This window comes from Microcaecilia unicolor, chromosome 11 (genome assembly GCF_901765095.1).
Source record: "Microcaecilia unicolor chromosome 11, aMicUni1.1, whole genome shotgun sequence".
NCBI lineage: Eukaryota > Metazoa > Chordata > Amphibia > Gymnophiona > Siphonopidae > Microcaecilia > Microcaecilia unicolor.
In genome coordinates, this window is record NC_044041.1 from 133,115,311 (window position 1) to 133,129,741 (window position 14,431).

The 14,431-nt window shown below is 43.5% G+C and overlaps 1 protein-coding gene across 3 annotated transcripts in view; it reads right to left on the bottom strand.

The window, feature by feature from the left end:
* Positions 1–899: 899 nt before the first annotated feature.
* EIF1AD (eukaryotic translation initiation factor 1A domain containing) overlaps positions 900–14,431 on the bottom strand; it is a 140,895-nt gene continuing 127,363 nt past the window's right edge. For all 3 annotated transcript variants that reach the window (XM_030219219.1, XM_030219218.1, XM_030219220.1), the window contains exons 5-6: positions 3,643–3,696; positions 900–3,277 (exon numbers count right to left, since the gene is read on the bottom strand). In XM_030219219.1, the coding sequence (XP_030075079.1) occupies positions 3,097–3,277; positions 3,643–3,696 (235 nt within the window). In that variant the 3' untranslated portion in view covers positions 900–3,096. The remainder of the gene's footprint in view (positions 3,278–3,642; positions 3,697–14,431) is intronic.

Consider the following 14,431-nt stretch of genomic DNA (forward strand, 5'->3'; position numbering starts at 1 on the left):
CCCCTGCTGCTGGATCGCTCTTCAAAATGGCCGCCGAGACTTACAAGGGCGGCCTCCAAGACTTCAGCAGAAGACTCGGCGGCCATTTTGAAGAGCGATCTGGCAGCGGGGGAGGGTCAGCGCCGGCAGCGGGCAGGCAAGACTGGGGATCTTTCCTGCCTGCCCCAAAGAATTTGCTAGACAAGCTGGGTGGCTGGAGGGGGGCAGGGGGAGAGAAGGGTCGCTGGACATGGGTGGCTGGAGGGGGAGAGAAGGGTCCCTGGACATGGGTGGCTGGAGGGGGCAGGGGAGAGAGGAGTGGCTGGGCATGGGTGGATGGAGGGGGGCAGGGGAGAGGAGAGTTGCTGGGCATGGGTGGGTGGATAGAGGGGGGGCAGGGTAGAAAAAGAGAGTCACTGGACATGGGTGGCTGGAGAGGGGCAGGGGAGAGAGGAGAGTCACTGGACATGGGTGGCTGGAGGGGGACAGGGGAGAGGAGGGTCGCTGGAGGGGGACAGGGGAGAGGAGGGTCGTTCAGTGGGGGAGGATCAGTGCCGGCAGCGGCCAGGCCCCGAATTCTTCGCTGGACAACCAGGGACCGGGTGGTTGTCTTCAGGTGCTCGGGGGAGGGGCGAGGATAGCCGGCTTACCCTCAAGAACCGGCTTGCAGCCGGCGTCCAGATCCGCAACTTGAGTGCCTCCTTCCGCGCCCTGCTGCACCGCCACCACCCTCATGTGAGTACCGACCGAGAAAGGGAAGGGGAATCTTACACACACACACACACGCACACGCACACACACCCCCCCCCCCCCCCCCCTTAAAACATAATTGCCATTAGAGGACAACCTTGCTAGCAACCATGTCATTTCTTTCACAAACGACCATTTTTTACTAGTTTTTCAATAAAGGAAAATACATGTTAAAAAGAAAACAGTACCTAATAATACTTTATGAAAGGCTTCAAGAATCAGTTGAAACACCTCACACCACTCATGGTGGGTGTTCCACTACTAAAACGCTCACACATACACAGTTTATATACAGCACTGCTACTTCTACCATCTAAATCCCTACTAACAAAGTCCATCTACCTCTTTAAACCATACGGTTCCACTGTATAAAAATTTGTCTCTGTTCCTTAGCCACCAGTATCTTACTAACATCTCCCCACCATGGTACAGCAACCTGTATGACTACAATGAATTGTAACTCCTCTGGACGATGTTGTTGCCTCATCCAACATTAGATAAGGGGTGTATCCCTCCACTGCAATCTAAAATTGCTCAAATGCTGAGCTATTCTTAGTTTCCCCTATATACCACAATTGGCATGGACATTTTATTATCTCATAAATTACCAGTTTTGGAACATAGTGCAAATTCCTTCTGTAAATTAGCTAACCACAATTTTTTCACTCAAATAGCAAACTTACAATAAACAAAACATGTACATGGAGAGTACCTTAAATTATGTGTACTACTACTACTCACATTTCCTCCTTTATTCAATAGACATTCCCCCTGGTTTCCACCCCTAAAGAAAGAAAACCTGGGTCTTTTACCAAATCCCAGATGTAAAGACAGTCTAGACCAATGTTTTTGAATGATCCTCTGAATCTGAGATGATTGCACATAGTAAGGTAGTACAAGTCAACTGAGAGTCCTGATCCCTACATGATTTTTGCAAAATCCAAATCAAAGACCCAGGACCCATTGGGTAGCTTCTGTGCATGAAAGTGAAACAGTTTTTTAAAGGAACATTTGTTTGTAGTGAGCAGTAGTTTGGATTACCTGGTGGGCAATTATCATCATTGCTTCAGGAGTCAGTGATCAGCAATAGATTTTCAATACTAACAATAGCAACAGCCACAGTGATGGAATTTACTCAGCAGTGAAATTTAAAGTGGTTAGTACTGATTTATGGACTTTTTTGACAACATGGCTAAGCTGAACACTTCTTAACTGATTCTACCGATTAAGTTGACAGCTTATGGAAGAAATGAAGGACTGAATGGGGATATTTATATTTTTTATGTCACAAGAAACATCATATCAGAATTGTTGAAGATAAGCAATTTGTAATGTGTATTGTATGCTGCATTTATACATTGTTAGAAGCTGTCACATGAGTTTAGAAAGTGTAGGAGCACACTCAGTTTGTATGTATAGATTTGTATATTTTTCAAAAATTGTGTAGTGTGAATAAAGTTAAATAAAATATTTTAGTTTTTGTAATTAATGAACATGTAAGAGAAATGTTCATACAGTGGAGAGAGCAGGTTTGCAAATCCCTCTGATGGATATTAGGGATTGGTAGAGAAGACCAATCCATGGTTGTGGTTCTTGACCCAGTCAGTCAGGTTTTCAGGATACAGTGAATATGCAAGAGAAATTTATATGCACTGCCTTCATTGTAGGTAAATTGCTCTCATGCATATTCATTGTCAGCATTTCTGAAAGCCTAAGTGGCTGGGTATGTCCTAAGGAATGGGTTGAGAGCCCTTACGCTGATGAGGAGAGAGCTAGTTGGGGCTGCTAGTATATTACATGTACATTTTTTTTTCTGAGTGGGGGGAGAGAGAGAGAGAGGACAGGGAAGGAATCTAAAATACCACAATGGTACCTGGACTCCACCATTCACTAATTCAACAACTGGAAAAGAAATCCATAAGATCTTCCTGTATGCTAAGCATTTTTTTTTCATTAAGTAAACATTTTAAAAGAAGGTCTGGTTCAGTCTCTTAGCTGGTTTTACCACAGCATTCATGCTGGGGAATACTTGTACCAGGTTACTGGCAGGTCAACATGGTAGTAGTTATTGTCTACTCATGGATTATGTTTTGCCAGCTAGTTGGTAAGGAGGTGCTCTTTGGTAGACAGATATAAACTGTATAAGCTAATCCATGGTATGCTGGGTTTTTGTTTAAGGTATATTTCATCAGTTCAGACATTACTTCTGCCAGACATACTTGGAATGTGGCATGACCATACACATGATTTTAGAGCCAACAGCATAAAGCAGAAATTCCTATACACCAGGAAATTCCTATGCACATTAACTTCTTCCTGAATTTGAACTGCAGGCTGCCCCTAGGAAAGCATCTAAAGTAAAGAAGGTTATTTAGGCCCGTGCTGTGGGCCATGCTCTTCCTCTTCTGATGAGTCTTCTTCACTTGCTATGTATGTGTAGCTGGCACGGTTTGTGTTCACAAACAAATCGCTGTCATCTTCTGAATCAATCTGGCTCACTTCATCTTCAGAATTCTCAGGATCAGGCAAACTGGTAGCTTCGTCACAGCTGAATAGAAAAAAAAGGCTGGATAGTAAATCAAGACAGGATGTAACACAGCAGAAAACGTGCATGTAGGCAGCAAACCAGGGAAGGCCAGATTCAAATACCACTGACACTCTTTATTGTATTGGCCAAGTCACTTCACTCTGTTACCTCAGCAGAGAAAGGAAACTTTCCATTTTCAAATCTAAAACTAGGGTGAGCCTGGCCACGAGCCTGAGCATAAGGAGAAAGGCCTTGTAAGAACCAGATCTAAGGGATTACCCAGGGTGGCTTCTCCCCATAAATCCTTGTTGTCAGTTCTGGTAAAAATCCATAAACCTTTTCAGGTGGATGTAGAACCACAGGAATTAAATCACATGATCCCTTACCTATTTTTATCACTTGTGTGATTCACGGTTGGATCTGCAGCAAACTTCTCTGGCCTGCAGAACAAGAAAACAAAACAAATAGCACAGTTTTGTTTTTTTTTAACTTGACAATAATTGATTTTGAGCAGCTACTTTCCAAGATGATTATCACCTTTTTACAATAGTGTCACAAATATCAAAGGCTTTGACTAGTTCACTTACTGTAATCAAACAAAATTAGCACAAAGTTACTTAGCTGTAGCAGATGTTCTCCAAGGATGGCAGGCATATATTTTCACAGGTGAGTGATGTCATCCACAGAGCCCGGTGCGGACGCACCGTCACTAAAACTTTGAGGCAGTGTCCCCACTGTGCATATGCAGGTGCCGTCCCACCCAACACTCAAGCACAGGACCAGCAGTATAATACTAAATCTAAGAAGACTACCTAGGGGAGGCATATGGCTGTCCTCGGAGAAAGCAAAGGTACTTACCTGTAGGATGTGTTCTCGGAGGACAGCAAACAGGCATGAGATTCTTACATGTGGGATGCATGAGCTTCCAAGCTCACAAATATAATAACAAAACCAGCAACTAAGGAGAAAGTGAGCCTGGCGGGAAAAAAAGGACCAGAGGGCGGTATTGATATTCAAATAGTAAAAAGATTTTGCAGGACTTCTTGTCCAAACTGCCTATCCCACCTAGAATGCCAATTCAGACAGTAGTGAACAGTGAAGGTGTGGACAGAAGACCACATTGTCACCTTGCAAATTTCTTCAATGGAGGCAGAGCATAGGCTACTGCAGCTGCCATGGCTCTTACATTATGAGTGATGACAAGGCCATGAAGTGTCAGCCCAACCTGAGCATACCGGTAGGAGATGCAATCAGCCAGCCAATTTGAGATAGTACGTTTGGTGATGAGAAACCCTAATCTGTTAGGGTCAAAGGATACAAAAAGCTGAGAGGACTTCCTACGAGGTTTTGTATGCTCCAGCTAATATAGTAGAGCACACTTGCAGTCTAAGGTATGCAGTTCTTCTCCAGGGTGAGTCTGGAAATGGTGGCTTAGGGAAGAAGAAAGAATGTACAATGGCCTGATTGAGGTGGAACTCCAATACCACTTCAGGGAGGAATTTGCGGTGGGTTCGAACAATTCAGTCCTGGTAGAACTTGGTGTAAAGCAGATCTTCCACCAGGGTTTGAAGTTCGCATACTCTTCTGGCAGAAGTGCTAACAAGAACAATACCTTGTATGTGAGGAACTTCACCGAACAGGAATTAAGTGGTTCAAATGGAGGTTGCATGAGAGCTGTGAGGATGACATTGAGATCTCATGACCCCACAAGGTGGTTTGATAGGAGGTTTGGTATGAAATAAACTTATCAAGGGATGAACAGAAACTGGTTTATTATAAATCCTAGAGTGAAAAGCAATGGCACTCAGTGTACTCTGAATAAACAATGTAATAGGGTGTAGATATGCTAAATCGCTAGACCAAAGAAAAGGCCAAAAAATCTACAATATGAAAATCTTCAAAATTGTATAATTAAAGGAAGGAAAAAGCCTCAAAGAGCTCAGGAATCAAGACAATTTAAAGAGCTACAAACAGATCAAAGATCCTCTCCTTCATCATCAGCTCCAAAAAACCTTCTAGATATATCTTGCTTACCTTAACCAAACCGTTACTCTCCCTGCCTAACTTAATTAAGCTTTTAGCCGATTATTCCTCTGTTTCGGGGTTCAAGCTCAACATGACTAAATCGGAAGCTATGGCTATTGGTATTTCTAGTCCGATTTTACATTCTATACAACAAGCCTTTTCGCTGGGTGACCCGAAGTATCAAGTACTTGGGAATTCATCTTACCAAGAATTTTTCTGATTTATTTTCAGCTAATTACCCTCCCCTCTTGCGGGAGCTATACAAAGATCTGGAGACTTGGGGTTCCATTGAGTTATCTTGGTTTGGATTGCTACTATGAAAATGAATGTGTTGCCATGTTTGATGTATCTCTTCCAGGTTCTCCCTCTTTGTTTTTCTCGTACCTGTCTCTCAGGTCTCCAAGACTGCCTTCTTCACTTTATTTGGTCTAATAAACATCCACGTCTCTCTAGAACGTTGCTGTATTGGGATCAGAAAAAAGGTGGTCTGGGGGTTCCGAACATGTATTGGTATTATAAAGCTGCTCAGGCTGCAATTGAATGGTTTCATGCAAGCCCTCAGAAGCGGTGGATAGGGTTGGAGCAGGACTCTGCAGGAGTGTGTCCTCTGCGTTCATCAATGTGGCTTCCTTGGAGATATCGTTCATTGGGTAAGGATGTTTGTCCTTCGGTCTTGACAACATTTTACTATTGGGATAGTCTATTTGCCAAGCCTGAGCTGGTCCTCTCTAAACGTACACCAGTAACAAATAACCCTCTTTTCCCACCTGGTTTAGAACCAGGGCCTTTTTCGAACTAGTTCTCTGCTGGTCTAGAAACTTGGGATCAATTTTTTAATGAAGAGGCCTTTATTCTGCTCAACACACTGGTTGAAACATATGCAATTTCTCCTAAGGATATTTTTGCATACGCCCAAATGAAACATTTTCTTTCTGCTATTGAAATAAAGGCCAAGGTTATGCGAAAGGACTCCTTTTTGGAAGATTTGTGTGAGGACTCTAAAGGAACGAGGGGTCTTATCACTTGCTTGTATATTTATCAGCGTAGGTGGGTGCAACCTCCCATTGAGCATCAATTGTGTTGGCATCAGGAATTGGGATTGACATTGACTGATGATGATTGGAATTTCATGGAATATGCTTTATCTAGGATTTCTATTTCTGTTCCTTTTAAAGAAAATGCTGTAAATGTTTTACATAGGTGGTATCTGACTCCAGCGTGCCTTCATCACATGTTTCCGAAGGTATCCCCATTGTGCTGGAGGGAGTGTGGGCAGAAGGGTACCATGGGTCATCTCTGGTGGTCACGTGTTAAGGTTCGAGCTTTCTGGAAAGCAGTTCAATAGACTCCAGAGCTGGCTCTCTAACCTGCTTATAATCGAAAGAGAAAAACGCCTATATTCCGACCTAAATCGGGACATGGACGTCTTTTTCACGCGGGTGCCCAAATCGGTATAATCGAAAGCCGATTTTGGGTGTTTCCAACTGCACTCCGTTGCGGGAACGAATAAAGTTGATGGGGGCGTGTCGGAGGCGTGGTGAAGGCGGGACTGAGGCATGGTTATAGGCTGAGCAGAGATGTGCGTGCTCAGCCGATAATGGAAAAAAGAAAGGTGTTTTTAGAGAGAATTTAGGTCACTTTTGTTGGACCCGTTTTTTTCACGAACAGGTCCCAAAAAAGTGCCCTAAATGACCAGATGACCACCGGAGGGAACCGGGGATGACCTCCCCTGACTCCCCCAGTGGTCACTAACCCCCTCCCACCAAAAAAAAACGAACATTAAACACTTTTTTTTTCTAACTTGTAAGCCAGCCTCAAATGTCATCCCCAGCTCCATGACAGCAGTATGCAGGTCCCCGAAGTAATTTTAGTTTAGTTGGTGCTGCGCGGTACCCATGCAGAGAGGAAAAATTGGAAGAAAAAAAAAAAACAAGCAAGTGCAGTCAGGGACGTCTAAATTACCACGCTAGTAAAAGGGGGATTTGAACCAGCAACCTTCTGATTACAAGCTCAGTGCTCAAGCCAGTGCACCACCTTATTCAGTTGCTTAGACATCCTTCCCTTTCCATTAAGTCCATTCAAGTTTCTGTCAGCCAATCACAGCTGTTTAGCTGACACCGATGTGTATAAGGTAAGCGGTTACCTTAGCCTTGAGAGATTATTACACAGTTTGTTTGTCTCTAGTGTTCATTGGACTTTGTATTGTTTTACATCTGCGTTGTATTTGCCGATGTTGTTGGATGTGACATATCTGCCTCTGTTGTATCACTCAAATCTTAATAAAGACTTCTACAAATTAAAAAAAACCCCTTCTATATATGTACTCTAGGTGTCTCAATGTGCATATGCTAGTGTTCTCAAATTTCTGTTTAACAATAGCAATGATGTCCAGCAAAACTCAATATAGCAAGACATTCAGTGTCAAATTATCATTGAATGACAAAGTCCAAGGCAGTGCAAAATACAAAAATAAAGCACTTATCTCCCACGGCTTATGCTGCACTACTCTCTTCACGCCCCAGGCTGACGATGGTCAACATTTCGTTCTGCTGCTTCAGGGTCCTGTTGGCAGAACTGTTTAGTGTCAACAGTATGCCTGATTCTGAGTGCCCACTAAACAGTTCCGCCAACCAGGACCCTGAAGCAGCAGAACGAAACGCTGGCCATCATCAGCCTGGGGTGTGAAGAGAGTGGTGCAGCATAAGCCGTGGAACTGCCTTGTGGAGATAAGTGCTTTTTTTGTATTATGCACTGCCTTGGACTTTGTCATTCAATGATAATTTGACACTGAATGTTTTGCTATATTGAGTTTTGCTAGACATCATTGCCATTCTTAAATGGAAATTTGAGAACACTAGCATATGCACATTGAGACACCAAGAGTACATATATAAAAGGAAGGGTGTTTTTGGAGCCGATGATAAAGAGAGGATCTTTGATCCATTTGTAGCTCTTTAAATCGTCTTGATTCCTGAGTCGTTGAGGCTTTTTCCTTCCCTTTCTTACACAATTTTGAAGATTTTCATATTGTAGAGTTTTTGGCTTTTGCTTTAGTCTAGCGACTCAGTGTATTCTGACCAGTTTTGAGGCCAGAATCCAAAAGACAGAGGAGGTACTCCATAAGAGTAGGAAGAGAGCACCTAGCAGGATCGAGTGCTCTGGCTGTACAGCAGAGGGGAAATCTTCTCCATCTGAAATGGTAACATTTCTGTGTAGGTAGTTTACTAGAGGCTGGGAGTATTCCTTGGAAACCCTCTGCTCAGTGAGCTGTGATGGCTAAGAAAGCAAACAGAATGTTAAGTATTATTAGGAAAGGAATGGAAAACAAAAATGAGGATGTTATAATGCTCCATAGTGCGACCGCACCTCGAATATTGGATTCAATTCTGGTCACCGCATCGCAAAAAAGATATAGTGGAATTAGAAAAGGTACAGAGAAGGGCGATGAAAATGATGAAGTGGATGGGACGACTTCCCTATTAGGAAAGGCTGAAGCGGCTAGGGCTCTTCAGCTTGGAGAAAAGACGGCTGAAGGGAGATATGATACAGGTCTATAAAATAATGAGTGGAGTGGAACAGATAGATGTGAATTGTTTGTTTACTCTTTCCAAAAATACTAGGACTAGGAGGCATGCAATGAAGCTACAAAGTAGTACATTTAAAAAAAATCGGAGAAAATGTTTCTTCACTCAACGTGTAATTAAACTCTGGAATTGGTTGCCAGAGAAAATGGTAAAGGTGGCTAGCTTAGCGGGGTTTAAAAAAGGTTTGGACGGCTTCCTAAAGGAAACGTCCATAGGCCATTAATAAAATGACTTGAGGAAAATCCACTACTTATTTCTGGGATAAGCAGCATAAAATGTATTGAACTTTTTTGGGATCCTGCCAAAAAGTATGGCATTACCAACTTATTTGTGACCTGGATTGGCCACTGTTGGAAACAGGACGCTGGGCTTGATGGACCTTTGGTCTGTCCCAGTGTGGCAATACTTATGTACTTAATGTCTATAAGGTTTAAGGAATGTAAATATGTCAAAAACCAAGCCATCGGCGCCAGAGAGCGAGCATCTAGATGGAGAAGGTTATCAAGGTTGGAAAAGGATCTAACCTCAATGGTTCCCTGTACAAACTCTAGGAGAAGAGGTAACCAAATTTGACCTGGCCAGTAGAGAACAATTAAGATCATGGGCCCTTGGTGTCAACATAGTTTCAGAAGAGTTTTCTCAATGAGAGGTAGTGGGGAAAAGACGTATAGAAGATCTATAATCTAACGGATCAGGAAGGCATCTGGGGCTACACGGTTGGAGAACAGATTCAGGAACAAAAGCGGTAGAAGCTTGTTGTTCTGAGGAGAAGCAAACAGGTCTATTATTGGTGTACCCCACTGTTGGAATATTCAACGAGCCACAGGCATGCTGATGGACCACTTGTGAGACTGAAGAACTCTGCTCAACTTGTCTGCCACAGCATTCTGTTTGCCAGCTAGATAAACAGCTCTTATAGAGATGTTTTGAGAAGCTGCCCGTCCATATCTGGATTGCTTGTTGACAGAGGTGGTAAGAACCTGTTCTTCCTCGTTTGTTCAGATAATACATTACATAGTAACATAGTAGATGATGGCAGAGAAAGACCTGTACGGTCCATCCAGTCTGCCCAACAAGATAAACTCATATGTGCTACTTTATGTGTGTACCTGACTTTGATTTGTATCTGCCATTTTCAGAGCACAGACCATAGAAGTATGCCTAGCACTAGCCCCGCCTCCCACCACCGGCTCTGCCACCCAATCTCCGCTAAGCTTCTGAGGAACCATTCCTTCTGAACAGGATTCCTTTATGTTTATCCCACGCATGTTTGAATTCAGTTACCGTTTTCATCTCCACCACCTCCTGCGGGAGGGCATTCCAAGTATCCACCACTCTCTCCGTGAAAAAATACTTCCTGACATTTTTCTTGAGTCTGCCCCCCTTCAATCTCATTTCATGTCCTCTAGTTCTACCGCCTTCCAATCTCCGGAAAAGATTCGTTTGTGGAGTAATACCTTTCAAATATTTGAACGTCTGTATCATATCACCCCTGTTTCTCCTTTCCTCCAGGGTATACATGTTCAGGTCAGCAAGTCTCTCCTCATACGTCTTGTAACGCAAATCCTATACCATTCTTGTAGCTTTTGTTTGCACCACTTCTTTTTACATCCTTAGCAAGATACGGCCTCCAAAACTGAACACAATACTCCAGATGGGGCCTCACCGACTTATACAGGGGCATCAACACCTCCTTTCTTCAGCATGGTTGTCTGTCCGAACAAGAATTATCTAATCGAGGATGTGGTTGGAAAGTTTTTGGCATTCCAGACTGCTCACAATTCCAGGAGACTGATATGTCATCATTTTTCCTGTGGGGATCAAGAACCTTGTGTATGGAGACGGGCACCCCAACCAACCATGGAGACATCCATGGTGAGGATTTTGTGATGTGGAAGGAACTGAAATAAAAGTCCCCAGGTAAGATTCTGGATGACCATCCACCACTGTAGAGTGTGACGTAGCTGTGGAGTAATCCTGTGGCTTGAGACCATTGAGAGGACAGCACCTGCTAATGTATTCGGAAGTGGAGCTGAGCCAATGGTGTTATATGGACTGTTGAAGCCATGTGGCCGAGTAGGCAGAGCATCTGATGAGCAGATACTTGGATGGATCTGGAAATCTGAGCAGAGAGATGCACTATGTTGACTGCCTCGGATGAGGGAGGAAGGCTTGACCCCGAGTAGTGTCCAAGAGAGCCCTGATTAACTGACTGAAGCTAGGATTTGGGGTAATTTATCACAAGACCGGGGAATTCCAGGAAACATATGGTGGATAGAATTGAGGTCTGTACCGACTCTCGGTAGGCTGTCTTGATTAGCCAATCATTGAGGTAGGGGAAGATGTACATGCCCTAATTGTGAAGCATTGCAACTACGACTATGAGGCATTTTGTGAAGACTTGAGGAATCAAAGTCAAGCCGAACAGCAAGACTTTGTATTGATAATGCAGAAAGCACAAGAACTTTCTATGCCTAGGAAAACTAGGTACAAGAGTATGCCACCTTCAGATCTAGAGAGCAAAGCCAGTCACTGAGATGGATCATGGAAAGAGTGATCCCAGAGAAACCATGCAAAATTTGTGGTTGAGTAGGAATTTGTTTAAATCTTGCAGGTCAAGAATTGTTGTACTCCCCTCCCCACCCAAATGTCTTTGCTGGTATGAGAATGTATCTGGAGTAAAACCCTCAATCCCTCTCCAGCTGAGGAACTGCTTCTATATCATTCTGCCAGAGGAGGGCAAAGAGCTATTCTTAAGTACTATCATTTAGAGGGAGTCAAAACAAGACTGTTGGTGGATGGTCAGAACATAACCACGCTGGATGATACGTAGCACCCAAAGTCAGAGGTTATGAGCGGCCACCTCTGTTGAAAGAGGACTAGTCTGCCTCCTACCAGTTGGTTGCTTCGCACGGACAACTGGATGGTGGCAATGCTCTCTAGGAAACAGTCAAAAACCGGGTTGTTGTTTAGACTGAGAAGGGGTCTGTGAATTGTGTCCCCGCTGCAGATGCTGAGCGTTCAGGCACAGTCCTTTGAGGTGGAGGAGTAGGGAGAACATAAGAATAGCCATACAGGGTCAGACCAGTGGTCCATCTAGTCCTGTATCCTGTTTCCACCAGTGGCCAATCCAGGTCTCAAGTACCTGGCAGAAACCCAAACAGTAGCAACATTACATGCTACCAATCCCAGGGTAAGTAGTAGCTTTTGAGGAGTAGTCTAATGGTTAGTGCAGCAGACTGATATCCTGGGGAACTGGCTTCTTGTGATCCTGGCTGGATAAGTCACGTAACTTTCCACTGCCCCAGGTAAAAAAAAAAAAATCCAGATTGTGAGCTCACTAGGAACAGAAAATGCACCTACATATAATATGTACAGCGCTGCATACATCTAGTAGCGCTATAGAAATTAGTAGTAGTATGTCTATTCAATAGCAGACTATGAGCTTTTCCTTCAGTAACTTGTCCAAACCTTTCTTTAAACCCAGATATGCTAACTGCTGTTACTACATCTTCCAGCAAATCGTCGCAGTGCTTAACTATTTATTGAGTGAAAAAGTATTTCCTCCTATTTGTTTTAAAAGTATTTCCATGTAACTTCACTGAGTGTCTCCTAGTATTTGTATTTTTTTGAAAGAGTAAAAAAAATCAGTTCACTCCTACTTGTCTTACACCACTCAGGATTTTGTAGAGCTCAATCATATCTCCCCCTCAGCCATCTCTTTTCCAAGCTGAAGAGCCTTAACCTCTTTAGCCTTTTGTCATATATGAGGAGTTCCATCACCTTTATCATTTTGGTCATTTTGCTCTTTTGAGCAGGGACTGTCTCTTTGTATCAGGTGTTCAGTGCTGCGTGCATCTGGTAGTGCTATACAAATGCTAATAATAATAATTCTTCTTTGAACCTTTTCTAATTCTGCTCTATCTTTTTAAAAATATGGTGACCAGAACTAAACGCAATACTCTAGGTGAGATCACACCATGGGAGTATAATGCTTAGATATATAGTAATTAAAGCAACAAAAGCTTCCCACAAATCTTCTAGAAGAGGCAGCAGCAGAAGGATGTGACCTGGATAAAGTTTTAATAGTATTTGTATGCTTTTTAATTAGGTTGGCCACTTCCTCGACCTTGTCGTCAAATAAGTTGTCTCCATGACAAGGGACATCTGCTAGACACTCCTGGACAGCAGTTTCGAGGTAGGAAAATCTGAGCTAGGAAAGACATCGCACTGCTACTCCTAAGGTGAAAATATGAGAACAGACATCAAAGGCCTATCTTGGTAGATGTAAAATTTACAACAATCTAGAAGTTTCCTGTGAAGTTTTGAGGAAATCATCAGCCTTTTCCAGAGGAAGTCTGCAAAAGAGAGAGTACTCTGTATTACAGACTTCACGTACATTTTGGAATAAGTTGATAATCTAATAAGCGGTTGGTTAGCAATAGAGACTTGAAATGTTCTCTTGCCAAAAAAGTCAAACATTCTAGCTTCTCAGCCTGGAGGTGCAGAAGCATGAGATGCCACACTGCGAGTACGCTTCAAAGCAGATTCCACAACTAAGGAATGGTGGAGTAACTGTTTTTTTCAAAACCAGTGCATTTCTTTATCCTGTACATTGTATCAATTTTCTTTGTTGCAACTTGAATTTTGATAGTGGAGTCTCCCAGTGTTTGATCTGAATACTCCTCATGACTGTAGGAAGAGTCTCATAATCTAGAACCTCATTCTCTGTTTTAATTTGAAAGGTATAGCTTGGGCCATCTCACAGACAAAGCCAGGAAAGGAATAGGGGAGTAGCCTAGTGATTAGAGCACCTGTCTTGACAGCCAGAGCTGGCCGGTTCAAATCCCGCTGCTGCTCTTTGTGATCTTGAGCAAGTCACTTAACCCTCCATTGCCTCAGGTACAAAATTAGAGTGTGAGCCCTCCAGGGACACGGAAATACCCAGTGTACCTAAATGTAACTCACTTTGAGCTACTACTGAAAAAACGTGTGAGCAGACTTACATCTCTTAGGCAGCGGAGAAGGGTCAGATGGGATGCAATAGGACTCGAGCCGAGAGGTCCCGTGGGTCCTGTTCTGTCTCCCAGGAGAGGTCGGAGTCTGACTCTTCAAAGTATGTGGAAAAGTGTGTTGACTACAGCATTGGCTCTTTGCGGAAGTACATTGAGGCAGATGAGTCTCCGAGGCTGGAGAAAGATTCTCTGTCGAAGTCGACGTGGGTCAGTTGGGTTCGTGGTACCCCCAATGGTCGATGCAGAGCCAGTGTGTGGGACCTCTTGTATGACTCTCTGATTTATCTACAGGCTGGGCTGAGGCTGGTGCAAGCACCCTGAAAGCCTGAATAGACTGTGTGTGCAGTAGCTCTGAGAGCTCCTCTTTAAGCACAGCCCGGATTTCCTCCTATAGAGTAGGCATTGGTACCAGCTGAGAAAGCGATGTGGAGACAGCCTGAGTTTTAGCCTGTACAGGCGTGGATCTTGAGGACTACAAAGGCTCTCATTGAGAAAAGTTGTACAGAAAGAGAGTGATCACTGCAGGATGGATGCTTCCCATTCATTGAGGA